The sequence below is a fragment of the Olea europaea genome, chromosome 4 (genome assembly GCF_002742605.1).
Source record: "Olea europaea var. sylvestris chromosome 4, O_europaea_v1, whole genome shotgun sequence".
NCBI classification, from domain to species: Eukaryota; Viridiplantae; Streptophyta; class Magnoliopsida; order Lamiales; family Oleaceae; genus Olea; species Olea europaea.
Genome location: NC_036240.1, coordinates 18,100,067 through 18,123,645, shown reverse-complemented (window position 1 = coordinate 18,123,645; position 23,579 = coordinate 18,100,067). Strand labels below are relative to the sequence as shown.

General features: G+C 33.7%; 3 protein-coding genes across 5 annotated transcripts; 2 read left to right on the top strand and 1 right to left on the bottom strand.

Annotated features, from left to right (window-relative positions):
• Positions 1 to 46: 46 nt before the first annotated feature.
• Positions 47 to 7,513, top strand: LOC111393880 (O-fucosyltransferase 16-like). 3 transcript variants are annotated; one of them, XM_023019647.1, is made up of 10 exons: positions 47 to 878; positions 1,009 to 1,059; positions 1,174 to 1,264; positions 1,477 to 1,553; positions 2,753 to 2,784; positions 2,868 to 3,051; positions 4,104 to 4,285; positions 4,666 to 4,768; positions 5,384 to 5,715; positions 5,824 to 7,513. In XM_023019647.1, exons 1-10 carry the CDS (start codon positions 663 to 665, stop codon positions 6,251 to 6,253), a joined length of 1,698 nt encoding a protein of 565 aa, XP_022875415.1. In that variant the 5' UTR covers positions 47 to 662; the 3' UTR covers positions 6,254 to 7,513. The 3 variants fall into 3 exon arrangements, with proteins under 3 accessions (XP_022875415.1, XP_022875414.1, XP_022875413.1); XM_023019645.1 differs by having other exon boundaries at positions 48 to 878; positions 2,696 to 2,784; positions 5,824 to 7,512; XM_023019646.1 differs by lacking the exon at positions 1,009 to 1,059 and having other exon boundaries at positions 2,696 to 2,784.
• Positions 7,514 to 11,208: 3,695 nt separating this feature from the next.
• LOC111393119 lies at positions 11,209 to 17,936 on the top strand. Its single transcript, XM_023018514.1, has 13 exons — positions 11,209 to 11,922; positions 12,986 to 13,077; positions 13,249 to 13,473; positions 13,800 to 13,873; positions 14,050 to 14,080; positions 14,275 to 14,443; positions 14,581 to 14,632; positions 14,878 to 14,937; positions 15,048 to 15,235; positions 15,784 to 15,905; positions 16,931 to 16,970; positions 17,337 to 17,411; positions 17,558 to 17,936. The coding sequence occupies exons 1-13, from the start codon at positions 11,621 to 11,623 to the stop codon at positions 17,715 to 17,717; spliced, it is 1,590 nt and encodes a 529-aa protein (XP_022874282.1). The 5' UTR covers positions 11,209 to 11,620; the 3' UTR covers positions 17,718 to 17,936.
• Positions 17,937 to 20,029: 2,093 nt separating this feature from the next.
• LOC111393118 lies at positions 20,030 to 20,387 on the bottom strand. Its single transcript, XM_023018513.1, has one exon. The coding sequence runs from the start codon at positions 20,385 to 20,387 to the stop codon at positions 20,103 to 20,105; it is 285 nt and encodes a 94-aa protein (XP_022874281.1). The 3' UTR covers positions 20,030 to 20,102.
• Between the last annotated feature and the right edge of the window lie 3,192 nt (positions 20,388 to 23,579).

The following is a 23,579-nucleotide window of genomic DNA, read 5'->3' as shown; positions in this document are numbered from 1 at the left end:
CATGGGTCATTATCCAGGTACGTTCTGATTATTCTCCAGTTTATAGTCTCAGGCATATAATTCCCTTTCTGACTTAAGTATCGGAGGGGCGATGAGAACATACCTCATTGCCTTTGTTTCAGGTACCGAAAGACTACGATCGTACTCACTCAAAATCGTCAAACTCGAAAAATCAACATGTACGATTTTTGATAGCATCAGGTGGCAAACCTACGACCAAGATTACCATTATGCCATCGTTCTTTCGTGATCTGCCAATTATGGACCATATGATGTGACAATTCAATAAAAATGTAAATAATTTTCGTTGTTGGAAACTGACGGTATGTATAAGGAAGAAAGTCAAAACCAAAACGCTCTTCTTTTCTTTTTCAAGGTTGAAATGCAATTTTGCCTCAAGTAAATGTACCTAAAACAAGAAACATTTTCATCAACTACAAACACGTGCACAGCATGTGATCAGGGCGTCCCTCCCGGATTTAACTGGTCGGCTCATCGTCTTCCAACAACCTGTCCCAACAGAATTGGCGCCTGAAATTTCATTAGATGAATTCTGGAATCTTTGTCGCTATTGAAATTGGTTTCAATGCCAAATTTCAATTAATTCAAATCTGAGCTTCCTTCCTTTTTTTTTCCTTAGTTGTAATTATGTACTCTTTTCCATGCTGTTAGAGAAATTAATAATCAATCAATATTCGCGCCAATCATACATGGCTATCCCACGGCGGCGCCACCAGTACTACAGCCGTGTGCGGTATCTTATCCCAGCCATCGCCGCCATTTCCTCGGTTCTTCTCCTTCTCTTCATTTTCCTCTCTTTCTTCGCGCCTTCTCCTGTCCACAATGATCTCCTCCATCGCTCTCAACACTATTTCTCGGTATCTGTTTTTTTCACTTTCAAATGTATTCATTTATTCAGCTATGTCATGGAATGACGGGTTCTTTTTAATGTGAAAATGCATTTTTACATTGGTTCTACTTCTTTTTTCCTTTTTTTTTTTTTTTTAGAGGAATTATGACGTTAATGAAGCGAACGAAATGCCAGTTTTTCGTGTGCCGGTAAGGGTTTCATCTGAATTTGTTTCCTTTTGTTTTAATTGTTTGAATTTAGTTGATTGCATCTTGGTTTTATATCTTTCTAAACGATATATGAATTGGGTGATGAGGATCTAGATCAATGGAAGAGTATATGATCGTGATATTTGGAGTTCAGAAAACGCACAATTTTACAATGGATGCAGCAATGCAAGCAGTAAATTCGCAAGTGCGTGACCCTTATTACGGCTTTTAGGTTCCTTTCTCATTTGACACATACATGCATATATGTATATAATTTGGTGCGCTTCTATGCTGTTGTTTTTAGGTTTTATTTGTTGATTTTTGAATGCATTTTGCTGATTGAGATTTTAGTCTGTCTTTCGCTTTCAATTGATCATTTTACTGAACATTGGCCAAATATTGCTGTTCCAATAATAGAATCTGAAGACGTCACACAGCCTAATCGTTACCTGGCAATTGCAACCAGTGGAGGTTTAAACCAACAAAGAACTGGGGTATGTTTTCCTGAATACATGTTCTCTCATTCATTTTTTATGGAGGAGTTTATGAATCTTTGATGACCATCTATCTACCTATTGGAAGGGAAAATTGCCTTATAATTTCTTCTCCTTCTTGTTTGAGAGTGGTTAATTGATTATGCAGAGGTTAAGACTTTATTGTCATTTTGTGCACAATTGAATTCAACTCCTAATTGTTAGAACTAGGAAACTTACAACATATTAACAATCAACTTTCACACTCATATTCACACTAATGCTGTAGAGTTGTGATTATAATGGTAAATGCTTACATAGTGGATTTGAAGTAGGATGCTTTTTAGATGGGTGATATTTCATTCTACTTTCACAGGTGATATTTCATTCTACTTTCACATTTTAGCATTTCGTCACCTTCTTATCAAATCCTAAATGCTAGAGATGAATCATGAACATAGTCAGTCATGCTACTGTATATTGCATGCATTGAACATGTCATGTTGGAACCATTCACGTTTACAATTATTTGATAAAGCTGGATTTTTCCTGGTCATTCATAGATAATGGAACTTGTGGTAGCTTTTGTTCTATAATTCCTTCTCTCCATGGTTAGCAAAGATATACACTTGGTCCATGTTTTGTATGTTACGCTATAATAAATAAGATTTTAGTTCATTGTTACCTTCTTAGGCCCCATTTGATCCATATTATTTGGAAAAAGGTACATTATTAAATATTGATTTGATATAATTTCAGCCACACATTCTTCAATAAAATAATGTTACACACAAATCCAAAAACTTTCCTTATTTTTTAATCACACATTTCCCATCATTACACTATTCAAAAATGCATTTTTGTGAAAATAATGTGGCTCAAACTACTGTAGCATTGTACAGTACACCTTACCATTCATTAGGTGTTATATTATATCTGAAGCGTTATATGCTGAAATGTAGTTCTTGTAAATTGCTTTTTGTCCTTAACCATATGTCCTCTATTTTTGGTGAATGCTTTTAGGCATTGATTCTCGAGAAAGATAAAGGTATATATAATGGTCGATCTTAGTAGACCGTTTCATTTCTTTCCTACAAATGTATTAAGTATACTAATGATCTTGATGCTAAGTTCTAAATCTTAAGTTGCGTATCATTCGGTAGATAACTGATTCTGTTGTTGCTGCTCGCATCCTGAATGCTACTCTTGTTGTCCCAAAGCTGGACAAAAGATCTTTCTGGAAGGATGATAGGTAAATTCTTGGAAAATTTGTTTGACTAAGCTTTAACAATGCAATGGTTTTGTCTTGGCTCATAATGTTTCTTTCTTCTGCAGCAACTTTTCGGATATCTTCAACGTTGATTGGTTTATATCATATCTAGCAGAAGATGTCAAAATCATTAAAGAGCTTCCACCAAAGAGAGGGCAGATATGGACTCCACATAACATGCGAGTTCCACGAAAGTGCAATGAAGGATGCTATATTAAGCGTGTATTGCCTGTACTTACAAAGAAGCATGTAAGCTAGTGGATTGCTTAAAATTTTAACCTAAAATAAACTCTTTTTCTGTTATATACTTCAGTTGGAAGATACACCATTGTTATGCATATAGATGCACAATGAAAATGTTGGAACTTACAATATTTTTGTGTCCAATTATCATGTGTCAATTAAATGTTTCTCATGTATAAATTTTAGTTATAAATGTGAATGACCAAGAGATTGAGATTGATGCCATTTCTCAAACATAATTGTGTCACTGTATGGCATTTGTGGGTGTCAGCTCTTTGTGTTGATTTCTAAACTGTGACGTAAGGAGAGAGCTCTGACACAGAGGCGTACTGCTTCTATGCTAACATGATACTGCTTCAAATTTAGGAGCATTTGAAGATTGAAGACTTTGAACTGTTTTACATATTTATCATATAAATAGTCTCTAGGAAATGAAGTTCATCTATTTAGATAGTAGAAATGGAGTTAAATCTGAAAGTAGAAAACTGACATAATGATGTGGAACCCATTTAAGAGCCACTTCCTGTTGTCTTATTGGAACCGGAATTAACTTCCATCCACCCGGCCTCTTAAGTACTTTCTTATTTCAACATTTAGTTTTGATTACTAGGAGGAGTATCACAGTTAATTGATGTTCTCACCGTGACTTATGCCTTAATATGGTGTCACTCTACTATTGATGACTATTATTTATTTTGTGTTTGAGTTATACTATCAGAGATGCATAGTTTTGTTAAAATTTTGGCCCAAAAGGTTTTGCAGTTCCCATGTCAATACCAACCCTCATTTTCTGCCTCCCTAGTTCCCACATTCAAGTTATGATAGGTAATCATGCAGAGCTGTTGGTTTTTTTCATTTTATCTAAAAGTTAAACAACGGTTTTTTGTGTTGATGACCTACATAAAAGAAACTATGCCAAGTACTAATATAATTGAATTAGTTCTTGTTCTGGGATTAGGACCTTTTAAAATTCTCTACTCTTAACTATATTCTACTTTTTTCTGTTATTAGATTATTGTTGTTCCAAGCTAGTAATGTATGGTATACTTTCGTGACAGGCTGTTCAGTTGTCAAAATTTGACTATAGACTTTCTAATAGGTTGAAGACAGATCTGCAAAAGCTTAGATGCCGAGTCAATTACCATGCTTTGAAGTTCACTAACCCTATCCTTGAAATGGGAGCAAAATTAGTGAAGAAAATGAGAATCAAGAGCAAGCGTTATATTGCTCTTCACCTAAGGTAATGAGATGATCCTTGCTTCTATTTTTTTCTGATTTCTATTTCTAGCCCTTCACTTCTCTTTGAAGCGTAATTTCATAAGACAGATTCCTGTTTGGTACAAGGTATTTGCTGACAAACAGATTTGCTTTGTTTTGATAATTAATTGAACCCACTTTGTCATCTTATATATTGTGTAAGAATATTCTGCGGTTCTACGAGTTTTGGCTTTAATTAGCTGATCTTACCCAGCTTAACGCTGTTCCTTAATATGGTGATTTAACAAGAAAGTCTGTTCTTTGATTTGTTGTTTTAACAAGGAAGACTTTAGCTTAATATGTTGTTTTAACAAAGAATAATGAAGATGAGAAAGTACCTCAAGTAGGATTTCCTGTTTACAGGTTTGAACCTGATATGCTTGCATTCTCTGGATGTTATTATGGTGGAGGAGATAAGGAGAAGAGGGAACTGGGTAAATTACGGAGGAGGTGGAAAACATTACATGTAAGTATTCATATATTATTTTTGAAGTTCAAATTATGTAAATCAGATTGAGTGACGCTTGTGATATATATTTGAAATAACAAAGATATGTTGGTGAGGTCGGTCATCGTTGTTACACTTCCAGCATCTATGATTTTTCCACGTCCTTGCTATTTCTTTAATTTTCTGCATTTGGCATGTTAAGATGAGCTCTTGATAGCGGGAAAAGGTGGATGTTCAAGGAATAAATTAATGCTGCAAACAACTTCGAGGTTTTCTATTTGAATGAGGATATGAGATGCAATGACTGTTTGAACCATTAAGCAATATAAGATATTTATTTAAGGGGATGTATTTGAAAGGTGTTTTGTAATCGTGTGTAGTTTACAAAGTACCAGGACAATCACCACAATGTGCTGTCGCCTGTTGGAATAACAAAGTTACGCAAACAAATTTTTTCCTGATTTAATGCTGGATTTGAATAATATTTCTGAGTCTGAATGTGTATTTGAGTCCTCCTCCTCGTGTGCAGGAAGAGGAACCATGCTCATTTGTATATCCAGTCTCACAAAAAGTTATATAATTTAACAGGAAATATGAAAGCATATATGAGATATATTGTGGTTCGATTTGCAGAATAGTAATCCAGATAGGGGGAGGAGGCAAGGAAGATGCCCTCTTACTCCTGAGGAAGTTGGTTTGATGCTAAGAGCACTTGGATACGGGAGAGATACTCATATATATGTGGCATCTGGAGAAGTATATAAAGGGGAAGAAAAACTGGCCCCTTTAAAGGCACTTTTCCCTTACTTCTATTCTAAAGAAACAATATCAACGAAGGAGGAGTTGGAACCATTTTCTGCATTTTCCGCTCGCATGGCTGCATTAGACTTTATAGTGTGTGACGAAAGTGATGTATTTGTCACAAATAACAATGGAAATATGGCAAAAATCATAGCAGGGAGAAGGTATATGCTTCTAGTTTCTATTTTCTATTTTCTTTCCGGCCTAACTTTTGGTGGAATGCATCATAATTTTCAGTTGCTCATGACTGAGTTTATGTCTGACGTTTGCAGGAGATATTTTGGTCATAAACCTACAATTCGTCCAAATGCTAAAAAATTATACAAGCTGTTCATGAACCGTAATAACATGACTTGGGGGGAATTCGCTTCTAATGTTCGTACATTTCAAAGAGGTTTTATGGGAGAGCCAGATGAGATGAAGCCAGGGAGGGGGGAATTTCATGAATACCCAACTGCCTGCATCTGTGAAGATTCCGAGGCTAAAGCAAAGATGAGACCAGGTCCACCAAAACTTGGTATGGTATCTGTTCCAGACAAGAGAAATGTGGATGTAGTTGTTAAAGATCAAAACATGTACAATGAACGGGAATGGTCTGATCCTGAAGATGATGACGATACAAGTAATAAGCAACTAGAAGACTCGCATGATGAAGCCAGCTTGGACGAGGAGCTCGAGTTGGATGAGTTGCTTTCGGATTGAATAAATTCATGGGTGCCCTTTCCATTTGGAAATTTCGGCCCCTAGTACTTGTACAACAAGGTGAATTGTCTTGTGGAAGAAAGCAAATTTTGTTCAGAAAACATACTTTATATTACACTCGACTTTTCTTAGAGGTAAAAATGCAACCTTCAAGGAGTACGAGGACCCTTTTCTTTTGTGATTACAATGGAGGATTTAGCAAAAAGAGCAGTGGTGGCTGCAACAGAGTAAGAAGGCTCAGCCAAACAGTTTTGAGGAAACATGGTGAGACCATCTACTAACTGGAGGCATATACATTCTGTTAACTTATTTTAGGCAGATTGTTTTTAGATAGTTTGAGCGAGCCAAGTTTTTGGTCTTGACATAGAGAGACCTGGGAGATATTGGTGGCCTATGTAAATTATTTTATTTTTTAATTTAATATTAAACTATCTAATAATCTACTTGTCCCTATATAAATAATCTGGTTATGAGCTTGAGTTCTGACTGGAACCATCTAATGTCATGTTATCTCAAGACTTGGAGAAGTTCTCCTTGATGGGCACGAAACAACTTATTCTTCTTCTTCTTCTCTCTCTCTCTTTAATGAAAGATTAGTTTCAACAACAAATGCATTTTCTTCTCATAGTCATTTATATATTACGTAGAAAAATGGTCTTGTATTCAATGTACATGCGACGTGGTGCTTTATAAAGACACAAGCGTTGCTTGCTTTATAGAATGTTAGTCGTAGTCCATTTATTTGTTGCAATACTTTCTTGAACATCATAATTATTTTGAAGTTCTGATAGGATGAATTGTATAAGAAGATTATGTATAAGAAGATTATAGTGCTTAGTATTGTATTTCAAATCTAGAATAACATCATGTAAGAACTTTTTCAACCTTTCCTGTTGGTATTACCAAGTGGCTTTATGCCAGTTGGATTGGCTTCTTATGAACTTGTGGCACATGGAAGACTCAACTTGTATTGTGTCCCTTGAATTCACGGTCATGATTCATCGGAACTTGTTGCAGATCGGTTCGTTAGCACACAATAGTCATTGTTAGTCCGGACATACTCATCTCATCCAAAATCGAAGATAGAAGAGATCAACAACAAAACAACTAGTTATTGATTTGTTTTTGTTCTATGCCATCATAGTATGCAAGTATACACGTACATTTTCCTCCATGTCTTGCGAATCAAACATTATCACCTGAGTGCCGTCATTGGAGTTTTGAAGGTCAAAAGTTTCGTTTTAGATTAAGAAATTGCTTTTGAACATGTTCGGATTACTTTTTGGATGTATTTTATCGAGCTTAGATGAAGATGATCTTAGATAACTTTCTCATGAATTTTTCTATGAAAAATAGAAGTAAAAGTCAAAATTTTGCCAAACAGATTTATAATTTCACAGATGGTAAAAGAAAGGCACTCTAATGACAAATTTAATGCAAATTAGACTAAACAATATGATAAACAAGATTTGAATTTTATTTTTATTTTTTTGTAGTACTATTCAATATTAATAATGTGTCACATGTTATAAAAAGTAGAAGAATTCGAGATCCTTTTCTTATCTTTTGGATTGAGATTAGAAATTTTAGCACAAACTCTCAATGATTTTTTGTGGATTTAAGATTATCATTTTGTGATGAATTTCAACCAAGAGAGGGGAAAATGTTGTTGGTCAGTGAGGTGACATTGATCTTATCCAAATGCACAAGAATGAGGAATTCTGGTTTTTTTTGGTTTGCTCGTTCAGTGGCAGAAACCTTACGTCTAAAACTTTAGATCCACGTGGTATTATTTTTGACCAAGAATGCCTTGTCATCTTCTGTTTGACACGTAAGTTTCTAAGATTTTCATCTTATCCATGAATCTCTGACAAGGATCAATCAACCTGGTGTTGACACGTGGAATGGCAAAGAAAACTTGGCATATACTCTTACTTTTCTTAATCTCAATTCAAAAATAAAAATAAAAAATTGATTTACCTTTTTGAAACTTTGCCCCCGTTTGATCTATATTAAATTCAAATACATTACATTATATTTTTTTCTTTCCTATTTTCAATCACACAATCTTCCATAAAATAATATTACACGTAAATCGAAAAAATTTCCTTCTTTTTCAACCGCTCATTTTTCTAAAAAATATTATTCCCCCCATTTTCAATTTCAGATAATGGGGGTCAAACGGGGGTTTTAGTACTCAAATTGAAGACATTTTGTGTAGCTTCGTCGGTTATTTAAACTGTCTAAATTTATGGTAAATTGTTCTACAATTTCGTTAAAACAAATTTTACTTGAGACTATCGGACATGAGCTCAAGCTACTTGACGATTTACAATAATTGAATAGTTTTGTTAATAGGATTAGTTGTTTTATTTTATAAATTTAGGGATCAAGTTGTTCTTTTTTATATTGAAAACCATAGTGGATGAATTGGTTGAGTTTTCTTGGGTACGTGTTCCAAAATTATTTTGATTGTAACTACAGTCGACTACGTAAATATTTCATAGTAGTTCATTTAATATATCATATATAATGCTCTAGAAGAAAGCTCGTGAACTTAAAATTACCAAAAATCATTGCTAAATTAGTTGTGTCGTTTAACAAACTATAAGTAAGCTACTTACTCACAAGAAAACGGCATCTCTCTATGGAAGAAAATTCACGTCAACCAAAAATAGCTAGGCATTTTTTGAAGATATGGTTAACACTCTTGGTCCTCAAATTAATATCCGATCAATAAGTTAGTATTCAACATTTACAACGAAGTAACCATGTTATAACTTTCGTTATACATGCACAATCAGTTCTGAGACAAAAATCGTTTTATTTGCTATAACATCATGTGATCATCGCATGTCTAATTTTATAAAGTAAAATTTCAACTTGCCGTGGAGTACAAATTTGAAGTGAAACATATTTTTCTTCATTAGTATGGAGAGAATATGTAATAGAATATGACATAACGGTGAAATTAGAAATTGAAGTTAAGTTTAACCGTCCAATTAAGATAAATTAAAGCTTGATGGCCCAAATTTCTCCAAATGTTCAACCCTTGTTTGATCCATTCTTTTTAGAACATATATTTTCTCTCATTTCTTATCAACTACGGACTCTTTAATAAAATAATATTATACGTAAATTCAAATTTTTTTCTTATTTTTTAACCATAAATCTATTATTCTCAGATACATTATTAGAAAATAGAGTAAAGCTACAAGTACAAAACAATTCTCATAGAAGTGCTACAGAAATTCAAAATGGAGGGCAAGTGTTAGGTGAAAGGTGAAGCCAAGGACGGTTGGTTGGAGAAAATTATTAGAAAATTCATTAAATTATTTATGTTTTTGTCATAATTTTCGGGCTTATTACGGGATATCAAACGAGATCGAAATATTACATTTTTAATATCATTTTGAAGTATTCAAGGCCTAGTATTTCACGTAGTTAATAGTGCGCGAAACAGCCAATCATAGCAAATGCTACGACACGTCAAAGTAGGCATTTCCAAACTAGTATTTATAAAACTTCAATAACAAGCTAACTTTAAAAATTTTTCGACAATTCTACGTTAGTCAAATCCATAAATTTTTTATATTTTTTCAAAGCTTATTTCGAGAACTATATCATAAACATATCAAATGATCTAAATAAATATTGAAAATAATTAAACGTACATCAAACGTGTTTGTTAAAAAATACGTATAACTCGTTTTTCTTTAAAAAATAAAATCAATTAATTTATTAATGTTCATTATTTTTTCACAGCAATTTTTCAACATCATTTTATTTAAAAAAAATTATTTGGTATGACGCCATTTTTTTGACGTAAAATTTCCTAATAAAATTATTATTACTTTATAATTTATGTGTTATAAATTATTATGCTACTTTTTTTCATCCTGATTATTTTACATCTGACAAATTTTTATATATAAAAAATTTGATCATTTTTAGGAACTTTTTTTTTTGTTTGAAAAAATAGTTAAATGTACATCAAACATTTATTAATGTTTAAAAAAATTAATTTTAGGAACTTTTTTCTTATTTTTATTTTTTCATTATCACATTATTTTTTTTAATAAAATGATATAAATTATATTGAAAAATTTGTAGTTAAAAAATAATAAATATTAATAAAATAATTATTTTTTAAAAAAAAAAGACTAGTTATACGTATTTTTAACACACACGTTTGATGTACGTTTAATTATTTTCGATATTCATTTGGATAATTTGATGTGTCTATTATATAGTTCTCGTAATGAGGTTTAAGAGAATATAGAAAATTTATGGATTCGACTAGCGTAGAATCGTCGAAAAATTTTTAAAGTTAACTTGTTATCGAAATTCTTGAAATACTAGTTTGAAAAGACCTACTTTGACGCGCAGTAATATTTGCTACCATTGGCCGTTTCACGCACCGTTAACGACGTAAAATACTAGGCCTTGAGAACTTCAAAATAATATTAAGAATGTAATATTTCGATCTCATTTGATATCTCGTAATGAACCCGAAAATTAAGACAAAAACATAAGTAATTTAATAAATTTTCTAATAATTTTCTCCAACTAACTGTTCTTGGCTTTTTTTCACCTGACACGTGCCCTTCAGTTTGAATTTCTATAGCACTTCTATGAAAATTATTTTGTACGTATAGCTTTACTATAGAAAATAATTGGATTGAAACGGTCCCTCCTGACGTGGAAGAAATAAAAAATAACAAAATTCGTCTAAGCATATGATTTTTGGGGGAAAAAAAAGAAATTCTTGAGATTTATGATGAGTTGGTGAATGACACTTACCGATATCGTCGATGAATCATAAAATGCCACGTGGAAAATCAGGAACAGTAGTCTGGATTCAAATCTGAAAATCTGGGCCCACATCCCCCTCCTCCTCCTCTCTGCTCTGCTCACGTGTCGCTTCAGTCCTGGGATTTGCGCCCTTTGTTTCATTCTCCTATCACTGCTACCGTAACCCATTTCACAATTCACAAACTCCCTCTGCAATTTACCAGTGTAGTCAAGAATATATACAATCTATATTTCATACATGTACAAATCGTGTTTATATATATGTATCATTGAGGGCATGATCAGCAGATTGATTAACTTCAAATCAAGAGTGAAATCTTTCTGCCAAACCAAACACAGATTCTCTCGGATTTTTTCTCTACCAATGCCTGCCGTTCCTTGCTCTCACTTTCACTCTTTTTGATTAATCTGCTGATTTTCTACGTATTTATTTCGAAAATAGGAAATCCCACCAAGAAAACCAAGGAGAAATATCTAGAATCTAGGGTTTAGTCAACTGAAGTTTCTGCACTGATTTTTTGGTTGATGGCATTCTTGTGAAAAAAAGAGTATATGGCGACTGCTGCAACTTCTAGGGGATTTACGATGCCGTTTAATTTGAGGCTGAGGAGAGCTGACGTGGCGACTTTGAATGATAAGAATGGGGTTTTGGAGATGCGGAGGAAGAAGAGGAGGCTGTTGACGAGTGATTGGGGAGTGGTTAAGTGTTGCTGTTCGGATTCTGTTGTTCCTATTCGGATGGCTACAGGATCGGGCAATAATGTGGAGAAGTGTGAGGACTGGAGGTTCGACATGAAGAAGAGTCAGAATTCTCAGGTGGTTCGGGCCCCCGCTATGCGCTTTGCTTCTCCTCAGTAGGTTTTCTATTTTTATTTTTATTTTTATTTTTATTTTTCTCTACTTTTTCTTCTAATATATTCAATTTTTCTTTATCTTTTGGTTAACTACAAAGAAGTTCCCTTTTCCTTAAACAAAAGGTTCAAAAGGTTACTATTCCTGTAAAAGAAGAAGAAGTGGATTATCCCTTTTAAAAGGAGAGCTAATTTCTACTCATGAAGAGCTGAATTTTTCCAAAGCATTGGAATCAAGTAAATAGTGAACTTGCTAACTAAAAGATATTGACTTTGCAGTAGTGATTGTGATGATAACGTGCTCTGTTTACTGTTTTCCTCTGTATGAGAATAACCTTTGGAATATATGAATGCATAATATCAATTTGTAACTAGCACTGCCAAGTTTTGTTTATTTGCAATAGAACGGAAGAATTGGGATATGTCTTGGTTTCTTCTCCCGATAAACTGAAGAATTTGAATAAGTCTAGCATGTATCAGATATATAGAACATTTTAACAATAAGGAAGAGGAAAGAAAATACTCATAAGTGTCTCTTATGTGTTGACCCAAAATAAAGCAAGGGGGAAATGAAAAATTAGAAAGAATGACAATAAAATATGACTAAAATGATGCATTGTGTGAGATTATATTGATTGAAAAAAGCAAGAAATTTCGATTTTTGACACAAAGATATTGTACTTAACCAGTGGGGTGTTTCCATGAATTTTTGCTGTATAAAGCTTCTAATAATTCCTTAGTTTACATAGTTAAGATTGATAAATAGTAGCTTTCGAGTGGGTGCATGGCAGGTATCTGAGGTTGGAGAAGGCTATGTTTGAGTAGCGTATGAGTGGTTTTGATGCCATAATATTGAGGGAAATTATATGAATTTGTACCTAGGAGACAGGATTGTGATTAGGATACTTGGCATAAGTGATAGGACTGTGACCTATTGTCTTTCAGAAGGTTTATATGGGAATAAGAATTCACAGATAAAAAAATAATATTTCGTACCCCATTGCAATGGCAAGATATATATCAGATCAGAGTTTATTAATTTTTAAAAATTTTATTGATGTTGCAGACCTCGATTTATTTCAAAACAAGATAAATTCTTTCCTCGCTGCAGTCCAAGAAATTCAGGTCCTCAGTCTCGTGATTCTCCTCCTAAACGAGGTAATATGAATGTATATTCCTATGCTTGGTTTTCTAATTATGTCATATTTCAGACTACCATAGGACTATCTAGGAGCATCTTATTGTGCATATGTATATAAATGATGTTAATTATTGGTTCTTACGTGTAATCTAACAAGGTATGTTGTACTTACTACTCCTTTTACGTAGATACTGGTATTGCAAACGAGAAAGACTGGGGTATCAGTTTGTTAAATGAAAATGTTAATGAATCTGGGACCAATGAAGATGGCAGTACTTGGTATCGAGAAAGTGGGGAGGATCTTGGAGAAAATGGTTACCGATGTAGATGGACGAGAATGGGTGGTCAGAGCAATGACGGCACCTCAGAGTGGAAAGAAACTGTGCGTACTTACTATTATATGATGTTTCTATGAATGTTTTTTTGATATAAGTGTGCAAAGAATTTTGATGAGAACAATCTTAAAGAAGAACAATGCTCTGTGCATTTGCTTGCACTTGTTAGTATTCCTTTACTTCCTTTTATGTTTTGCATTGACATTAGGTACGCTGACTTATTACATTTATTTCAAGGGTTCAATGAATTATATTCCTTTGTGACCATTTAAGACAACTGATATTTTATCTCCGAACTACTGATATAGCTTTGCATGAGTGCGACGAAGTTAAAATGCCATTCTTGATGAAGCATATATTACATAAGGAGTAGCTGAACCCATAAAATTTGGGTCAATTTTAAGGTGAAAGGTGGGTGGTGGAAGGAAGTGAAGAGAGAAAGAAAGAAACAAAGAGGTTAAATATGCATTCTCCCAATGTATTATTGACAATAATGCTCCCACCCAACCTGAACATGGTTTTGTTTGTCTTTGTGTGGTAGAGATAGTGGATGAATTTTATTTTATTTTATTTTTTTTGTATTTTTGTCTCTGTGTGGAAGAGATAGGGGATGGATTTCTTCTTATTATTATTTTTATTGTTGTGTGTGTGTAGGACATCATGAAACTTGAAGAAGCTTTTGGCAGTACTAGCATCTGAGAAGTCATTATTGTTTGTCCAACCTCAAAATTAGCATAACAAAGTCGTATTTTTCATAAAAGTATGAAGAGATCTGTAGCTTCAAGTCTGGTGAAACTGAAAGACAATGAAAACAATCATGGTTTGGTGGGGGTAGATTACAATATTGCTAATAAAAATTATATTTTTTATTGCTTTAAGGTTTGGTTGCTATAGAATTTCTTCTGATTAAGTACAATAACCGGACCTCTATTTTTAGAAGTTTCGGAAGAAAAAATGATATGACTTGTAAGTCAGGGATTGGCTGGGTGGGGGATTCAAATTTCACCCGAGAAAAATATACCGTGCTGGTTATGGAGACCATACAATGGTTAATTTTTTCAGGTGATTAAAATAACAAAATGGGAATTATATGTTCACGAAATTCTAAAAGAGATTGACATTTATTCTAGTGTTATCATGCAAGAATTCAGTATGATATATCTAGTCAGTTCATTTTAATGGCAGTGTGTTGCTTGGAAGTGAATATCCTTATGACCTATCTTTACTGCTCCAAAAGGTTGAGATAATCTTATTTCAAGCGGTGTCAACTAATTTATTATGGTTAGTTAACACTATCAGATGAGATCATCATATTCCAAAAGCGGAAAGAAGAAAGGATTGTGTTTCGTGTCTCTGATATTAGAAGCTAAGTTGTGGTTCTATGAGTGCGGAATTCAAGACATTCTGCCAACTTTGTCTTACCATTTGGATTCACTTAAATGTGTAATTTTTTGTTCATCATGGATATTATATCTTGCGTAGAATGTGGAGTTGACTGGCCTTAAAGCTAAACCTGTATTTGAAAAAGTAGCCTGCATCAGTGTTCTTCCATCATTCTCCAACTCTTAATACTTCTGTGGATACTTCTGCTCGTTCCTCTTCTATTTTTATTAATAGAAGTTAGATATTGAGCTAAAGTATGCTTATATTAGAAAGTAACTATTCAAAAAGATATCTGCTTGAAGTTGGTTAAAAATTTATGCCTTCTAAACAGGTGGGAAAAATATGATGCGAAAGGCTGGACTGAGAAAGGGGCACATAAATATGGTAGATTGAATGAACAATCATGGTGGGAAAAATGGGGAGAACATTATGATGGGAGAGGATCAGTCCTAAAATGGTATCTTTTCCTTTTCTTCACTTTCTTCCACGATATAGCTCGTCATCCCTATGTTTCTATTTATTTATTTATTTTCTAATTGGTCAGGACCTAGGTCAAAATACAACGACATTGAAATCTCTCAGCTAAATTACTCAGCACCTTCAGAATCTCTTCAGAAATTTGCCCATTAATGACCGTTTCAATTTTTATTTTATTTTTTATTTTTATTTTTCATTGTCTTTGGACCATTTATAAGGTTTCCAATACCCATGCTAGGGAAGTGTTTTTTGTTTCATAATTTTGTTCCACAGTGGGTAGAAAGTTCCATATTAATAATGAAGGAGCACAACTCTTATGTGAATCTTGATGCTGAACTTCTTTTAGCTGAAGTGAAAACTACTTTTAGGATGTGTCTTTTTGTTCCCATTCATCACTGTGATTGCATGAAAAACATAAACAGGAACTGTTGAACGTATAGCGTGGATAGTAAAATAGTGGCTTGCTGGAAATTTTGAACTGGCTATTTCTTCTGTAGGTTACTGAAGTTTTGTTTTGCTCATCTCCAGGACAGACAAATGGGCTGAGACTGAACTTGGTACCAAGTGGGGAGACAAGTGGGAAGAAAAATTCTTTGCTGGCATTGGTTCACGTCAAGGGGAGACATGGCATGTATCACCCCGTGGTGAAAGTACGTGTAATCCTTACTATATTGCATGGCAGTCTTTTGCTTTATGATCACTTGCCTGTTGAAATGTAAACCTATCAGGAAATGAGACATTCTAAGAAATGAGACATTCTATGCTTGATATATATTTTATGCTTTATATTACATATAAAAAAGTAAGAACTTACTTTCAAAAAATAACAACAACAACAACAACTAAGATCTAATCCATATCAAAGCTGAGCTAATAATTTAAGCTGGCCAAACATCATTTGTAACGAGTCAATGACCTGGCTTTGAGTCTCATTTGGAGAGGGGTGAAATTCAAAAAAAAAAAAATAATAATAATAATAAATCATTTTTAACCACACATTCCGTAGGATCCACAACTTTTCACATTTTAATCACACATTTCATGGGCCCACTGCTTATAATCTACAAAAATCTATACGAAACATAGTGTATTTCTTCTAACTGGTTCTTGAGTTGTTAAACTATCAGATGTGAATGTATACTTTATCTAAATACGAGCTTTGTACATTAAACGTTGTAAAAGATCAAGAAAATGAATAGAAGAGTGGAAAAATCCGTGGAGATATATATAAATGGTAGATCAAACATAGAGTGGTTGGCAGATATGGTACGGCAGTAGAACACTTGGGGAGGTACATATGGTTGTATATGTACCTGTATGAGTGGGTACCCCTTGCTAATTGAATCTAGTTTATATCCCATACCAGATATTTCAAGGCAAAACTTTTAGCTTATACAATAATTATGTCAATTTTTTGTGATTTCTACTGGAGATGATTGATTGTCGTTCTCATGATTTCTTGGTGAGAAAATTGAATGAATTAGATGTGTGGTTTTGTTGACTTCTATAAAATCATGAATTATATAATCTTGACCATTGAGATACTATCACAACATAATCACACTTTTGTGTAATCATTATTAGTGCTAGAAACTGATAGCATTCAGAATGCTTAATTTTGAAAAATGGCATTTCTGCTTCCAAAATTTTAACTGTTTCTCTATCAAAATTACAGGATGGTCGAGGACATGGGGTGAAGAGCACTTTGGAAATAGGTACTTGTTCCTTTGGCAACTAACAAGCTCCCTTCACAATTCATTATATTTCTTGCACTTCCATCGTTGACGACAATGCTTAATAAAAGAAAACTGTATCTACTTAACAGCATGCTCTGGCTAAGCTTAAATTCACACACAATGATACATCTTGCTACCATAAAATTGAAACTAAGTTGCTTATTTTGAGTGAGGTTAGAGTTATTTTCATAAAAAGCAACTTTTTTTACTTACAAGTGGGCAAAGTTACTTATCCAAACATGTTCGAAAATACAAAGTAACTTTTACTTTACCAGTAATAAATGCTACGATGTTTGTAGAATCAGCTCATCGATATGGGACTTGATGAACTTTTTTGTGTGACAGCAAAGTGCACAAGTACGGTAAAAGCACAACTGGAGAAAGCTGGGATATTGTGGTAGATGAAGAAACTTATTATGAGTGAGTCACTATATCCCAGTATATCTACAATAGCTCTATCTTCTTCTTGTGTCGATCTGCTTAGATTTGTTTATAAAATTATAGCTTCCCTGTTATTTGTCCCTGTGACATACTTGAAATTAATCAATTCATTCTACTTATTAAAGGGCTGATCCCCATTATGGATGGGCCGATGTTGTGGGTGATTCGACGCAGTTGCTGTCCATCCAACCCAGGGAAAGACCTCGTGGAATCTACCCGAATCTTGATTTTGGCTCTACGCCGCCTACAGATGAACCACCAGATGAATCTTCCCCGTCACAATGAAACCGGTTTCAATAGTTAATGTGGTTAACATAGGCGGTCTGAAAGATTTTCGACATTATTTGATATTGCTGAACTTGTATGACAGAATGATCTCCTGTTTGTTCATCATTATGTTCATTCTTTTGTTTTTTCTAGCATTCAAATTCGAATTGGACTGTAAAGCCATTTGTTTGTCAGCATCATTGGCTGATGTTTCTGCAGTTTCGTCCTTGCTTCTAATACCTTTGTGCAATTGTGTCAGGTATCCGACAAAATTAGATAGCGTTAAGAAAGAAAAAGAAGTTAAAATTTTGTCATTTGCACTTTGCACATTAGGGTCGACATTGTATGCATTGCCAATGGGTAATGTTTCGACTATCTTCCACGTGTCCTTTTTGGCTTTTCTGTAATATCAACTTCTGCCTCAGGAAAGTTCAAATTTGTACCAAAAATAGTATCAAATGGTAGCATAAAATATATATTTATGTTTGGAAAAATTTAATCACTACAAATTATGTGCCTTGTAATAGAAATCAAAGGAATAACATCATTAGTCTTCCCAAACTATTTTAGGTCAATTTATAATTGAGTAACGACGTTAAGGATGCATTTGATTATGTTGAAAATTAAATCAATTAAAAACATTTAGTTGACAATTTTCATGTAAATAAGTTTTAATTAATTTATTTATTTTCTTTTCATGTAAATTTCATACTTGCAATCAAACACGCATTAATAGTTAATCACTCCAACAGTGGTTCTATGTGTGAATTTGTTATTTGAGCTATTAATTTCTTATTTCAATCAATAGAATTACAAAAAATAAATGTCTTAAATATCGTTCACTATACATAACTTTACTCTCTATAGTTCTAAGGAATTTTATTTAGTACCCGTTTTATACTCGAAAGAATTCTTCGCTTCCGAGTCGATTTAAAATATATATTGAGTTCCAATTAGTCATAGCCATAGGGGGCCGAGGTAGTCCTTTTTGTGCCTGTCCCATTGAGAATTTTTGAGGGATGGATCGGAATGAGAATTATAAAATTTTGGTGACATTTGGGTAATATTTGGTGAGGTAAAATTAATTAAATTAGTGGGTTAATTTCAATGGAATAGCTAAATGAAATTTTTTGTTGTTATTTTAGATAGCAAAAAAGTGAAATTTGAACAATGCAATGTACAATAGAATTGCTACCAATCTACGTAATAACGATGCCGAATTAATAGACGATGACTTCAAATTTCATCTGAACTTTGTTATGATTCAAATTCAATTTATAATAGGAAAAGGAAAATATAATTAATATGTGTGAGAAAATATAAGAAACGAGAAAGAGAAAATAGAGAGCATAATTTTTTATTTTTTATTATTATTCTTAATAGAACCACTACATTTAGACAAACCTATTCATACTGCTAATTTAGTTAAATTTATTTTTGTTTATAGAAATATTTTTATATAAATACAAATATGTGTGAAGTATGTGTGAAGTGTCATGTGATTAGAAATTTTAAAATAAAAAATACAAATATTATTTAACATGTAAAATTAATTAATTAATTACGTCTAGAACGAAGAGTAACTCTAAATTACATAACAATATTCTTTACTGTAACTATTTTTGCAAAGTTTGGTACGTTTGATTTGTTATTTTCAAACTATTTTTAGTTTTTAGTTTTGCAAAAAAAATAAAAAAAAAAAAAAAAAAAAAAAAAAAAAAAAAGGTGTTTCATTTCTAAAAATGCATTTTTGAAACAATAAAAAAATTTAAAACTTAAAACGTATTTTTGACGTTTTTGAATGTTATTAATGAAATTTCTAAAAACACTTAAAACGTGGAAAAAAATTTATTTAGATAAAATTTTAACAAACTAAATTCAAGAAAAATAAATTTAGAAAATAAAATTGATAACTCTAAAAATAAAAAATAATAATTTTGCAAAAATAAAATCGAAAAGATATATTAAACATATTTTTATAATCTCATAATGGACCCACGAAATTGAAAACCGAAAATGAATTTAAAATTCAAAACTTAAACACAAACACTACGGCCTAGTGGGGTTAGAGAATGAACAAGGAAACGTATCTTATTTTCAACGGTTTCCCAAAAAAAAAAAAAAAAAAAGAAGGAGAAGACAAGAATGGGGAAGCTTTAATTTATTATTATTATTATTTATTAATTTCTGAGGGTGGCGAGTTCTCAGTCAAGATTGAGAGTTCTATTACTTATTTTTTTTTTTTTTAAATATTTTGGAAGAGCCTTCTAATTCAATTTGCGGCCATAAAACTCTCATGGTTAAGTACAAATAAAGATAGTCCACCAAAATAAGCTGAATTAATTAAACATTAAACAAAATAATTCATTACAAAGAAAACCCAAGAAAAATCACATAATTAAGCTACTGAATATAAGATTGGCCGGTGATATCGACGTCACGATCACCGGTTGAAGGTGGGGGCTTATGCTTAGGTTGGGTGGTGGTGGCCTCCGCCGGCCCATCTGCACTTTGAGTCTCACTGGCTGGTGGCTTTCTTGCTTGTTTTTCTTGCCCCACTTCCTCGCCGTACATCCCGCCGCCGTACGCCTCCTTGGTCACCGGTTTCATCGGAGATATATTCGACGGAGGTGGTTGTTTCCGGCCACCGTACGCCTTATCTCTCTCTTGCTCTTTATCTTTCTCCATTGCTAATGCTGTCTGTTCAAGACTGCATTGTAATTTTTCTTTTGTAGTGACCTTGAGATGTCAACTTGTTAGCACGTGTCATTTGTGAAACGTGGCACGAAAATGGCTTGCCACGTCATTTGCATGCTACATATAATTTTTATTTTATTTTCAAATACAATTCATTTTAAGGTTTATTTTTTGGGTGATTTAAGTTAAATATTTATCATTATATAAAAAAAAATCCATCGATAAATTGTACGGAGATATTAGCCATCTTAATTATCTATGCATGCAAATGCAAGTAAATTTCTAAATTAAGAAGCCAATTTAAATCATATTAAATTTTGACGTCATGCCATAAAGTATTTGGGGGAACCAATCTACTAAAACATGGCCTTTTTCTATCATTACATATTTATTATAATTAATAAAAAAATTCAAAAAATTACTCGATTCCCGTATCATTCTGATTAGCAATATTCTTTTTTCACTTTGATTAAATTAACAATTAAAATTTTATATAATTAAACCTGTAATGAAACGCAGAAAATAATAATAATAATAATAATAATAATAATAATAATAATAATAATAATAATAATTTGAGACCAAATATTTCTCCCAACTTAAAATATTATTTTAATATAGTAATGTTTTTTGTGTTAAAAATTCAAATGGTTATTAAACCTTGAACGATGTTTTTCATTGGTCATTAAACTTTAAAAGAAAATTGAATGGTCACCGAACTTATCATATCATTATCTCATTGGCCCTCAAAGTCTTTCAAATGATCACCCAAATTTATCAAACTCATTATCACATATACCACTCATGAGGATCTCGTGAATGGGCTTGGCTTGGACGAATGCCTGGTTTCCGAATCGCCCTAAGGAGAGAGCAGAGTAATCCCTACCGTGATCGATGAAGATTACAGTGACTTGACTGGAATTCAGATCATGAATATTACAATTTGGAGTTTGCCTGGGTCTTCACCATTAGGTGGAAGAAAGATTTCATCGAAATTAAATAGCAGGCAGGCATTGTACTCATTCCTTCAACTCAATGTTATAAATTTCGAATTTAGTTAACGATAAATTAACCCAAAAAATGTGCTTTATAAAAAATGTGATTAATGTGAAGAGATAATAACAGTATTAAATGAAAATACAGATAAACAAAAGAAAATAGACGAAGGTTAGAATTCAATTGTATTTTTTATAAGCACTTTTGTTGACACATAAAAATTCAGCCCAAATCGAACAGCACAGAGAGTAAAGCCCAATTGGAGGATCTCCAAATCAGATAGTCCAAAGAACGAAATCCAATTGAACGAATCAAGGTGAAGGCCCAAATAAGGGGCCCAATAGTGCGGTAACGCCATCGCCCAAGTTTGCAAGTCGCTCAGAGTCTGAACGAATAGAGTGGCATACGGTCGCCCGGAGTCTCGCCCAAATTTTCAAGTCACCCAAGCTATCAACAAATATAACGCATTATGATTATCAAGAAATGCAGTTATTGAGACAGTTGCTAAAGTAACCTTACCACGTTCCACGACTCAAGGGGTTCAATCGAAAGCGGTTGAACGATGCAAGATAATGGCAGCAGTTAAAAGGACAGTTTCATGACAAAATGGCCACTACAAAGAAAGTGGGTAGTTATAGGGCGATCAAGCAGTTTTTTAGAGCAGTTAATCACAAAGGGATCGCCTATGAAGTATAAAAGGGAGAAAGAACTTAGAAGCAAAGGACCGAATCCAAAACTCTCGAACAGAGAATATGTAATTTTCATTCCTTTAGCTTTTAGACTTAAACACTTCCTTTTCTGTAACTCGTGTGCTTGCGCCTCTTGGAGGCACGTTGTTTTCTGTTTCCAATTGTAAAGTTCATCGCCAATAAAAGGAACACCCCTTTTTGGGATTTTGTCTCAAAAGGTTTCGTCCCTTACACAATCGTCTGATCCTCTTTAATTGTTAGCGAATTAACACGCGCGAAACAATTTGGCACGCCTAGTGGGACGGTGGTGTTAGGTGTTGAAGGTGCAAAAGGTGAAACAATATGCCTCAGAGATCCGACAAGGAAGGAGCAAGTCAGGGAGGAATCCAGTCTGTAATCGAGCGATATGAGGAGCAACATGCCTCTCCACGAACAGATGGATAAAATCAGAGCAGTAACAGTTGTTACGAACCAATGACGGAGCTGAGTCCTCGAACCATGCGTGCATTGCTTGGAGAACTCACGCAAGACATCGTTGAACAGGTAAATCTTCGAAGTATTCATAATATGGAAAGATTTACACAAAGTGGTAATGCACACTATGACAATATGGCCAAACAACTAAAGACGTTGAATGAAACAATGAACAAGTTAATGGGCCAAATATGTCAACCGGCTATACCTCTTACAAGTCACTTTCAAACTAGGACGATCATAGGACATAATCCTTCGGTCCCAAATATAAGTCAAGGGGTAGAACCACTTGCTGGCCCCTCTACTTCAAACCAAGGAGGTGCTACAATACCAAATCAAAGTAGTAGTAGTGGTATGCCTAACTTGGGGGGTAATACAAACGTGAGAGATAATGTCCTAAACAATGGACAGAATATTCCACGTGGTAACGAGGGGGTAGATGTCCAGGCTAATGGTAATAGCCCTAATTATGGTAATTTTGTTGCCAATCAAGAACCAAACATCAGACCTCATGCAAATCAACCGGTTAATCAGCCTGTAGGAATTCCATACGATCCCAATGTCATGTTGACGAACCAGATTATGGAAATCGTGCAGGATCAGATGACCTTTGGGGTGCGTCCTGTCATTAGACCGACTTACACAAAGCCATATCCTGATTGGGTAGACCAAGCATATCCATGGCCTAGAGGGTACAAAGTGCCAGAATTCTCACTGTTTACTGGTTTAGGAGAGGTGTCTACTCTGGAACACATAGGGCGATTCACGTTGCAAAGTGGTGATGTAACCGATTACCATAAAATGAGACTTTTCCCCAGTTCGTTAACAGGAGTAGCTTTCTCCTGGTTCATTAACTTGCCAGCGAACTCCGTTCAAACATGGCAACAACTGGAACAGTTGTTTCATGCTCAGTTTTACAAAACTGAATCTGAAGTCACTTTGGCTAATTTGGCGAATCTACGTCAAATGCCAAATGAATGGGCAGAAAGTTTTCTCCAAAGGTTCAAAACAGCAAGAAGCAAGT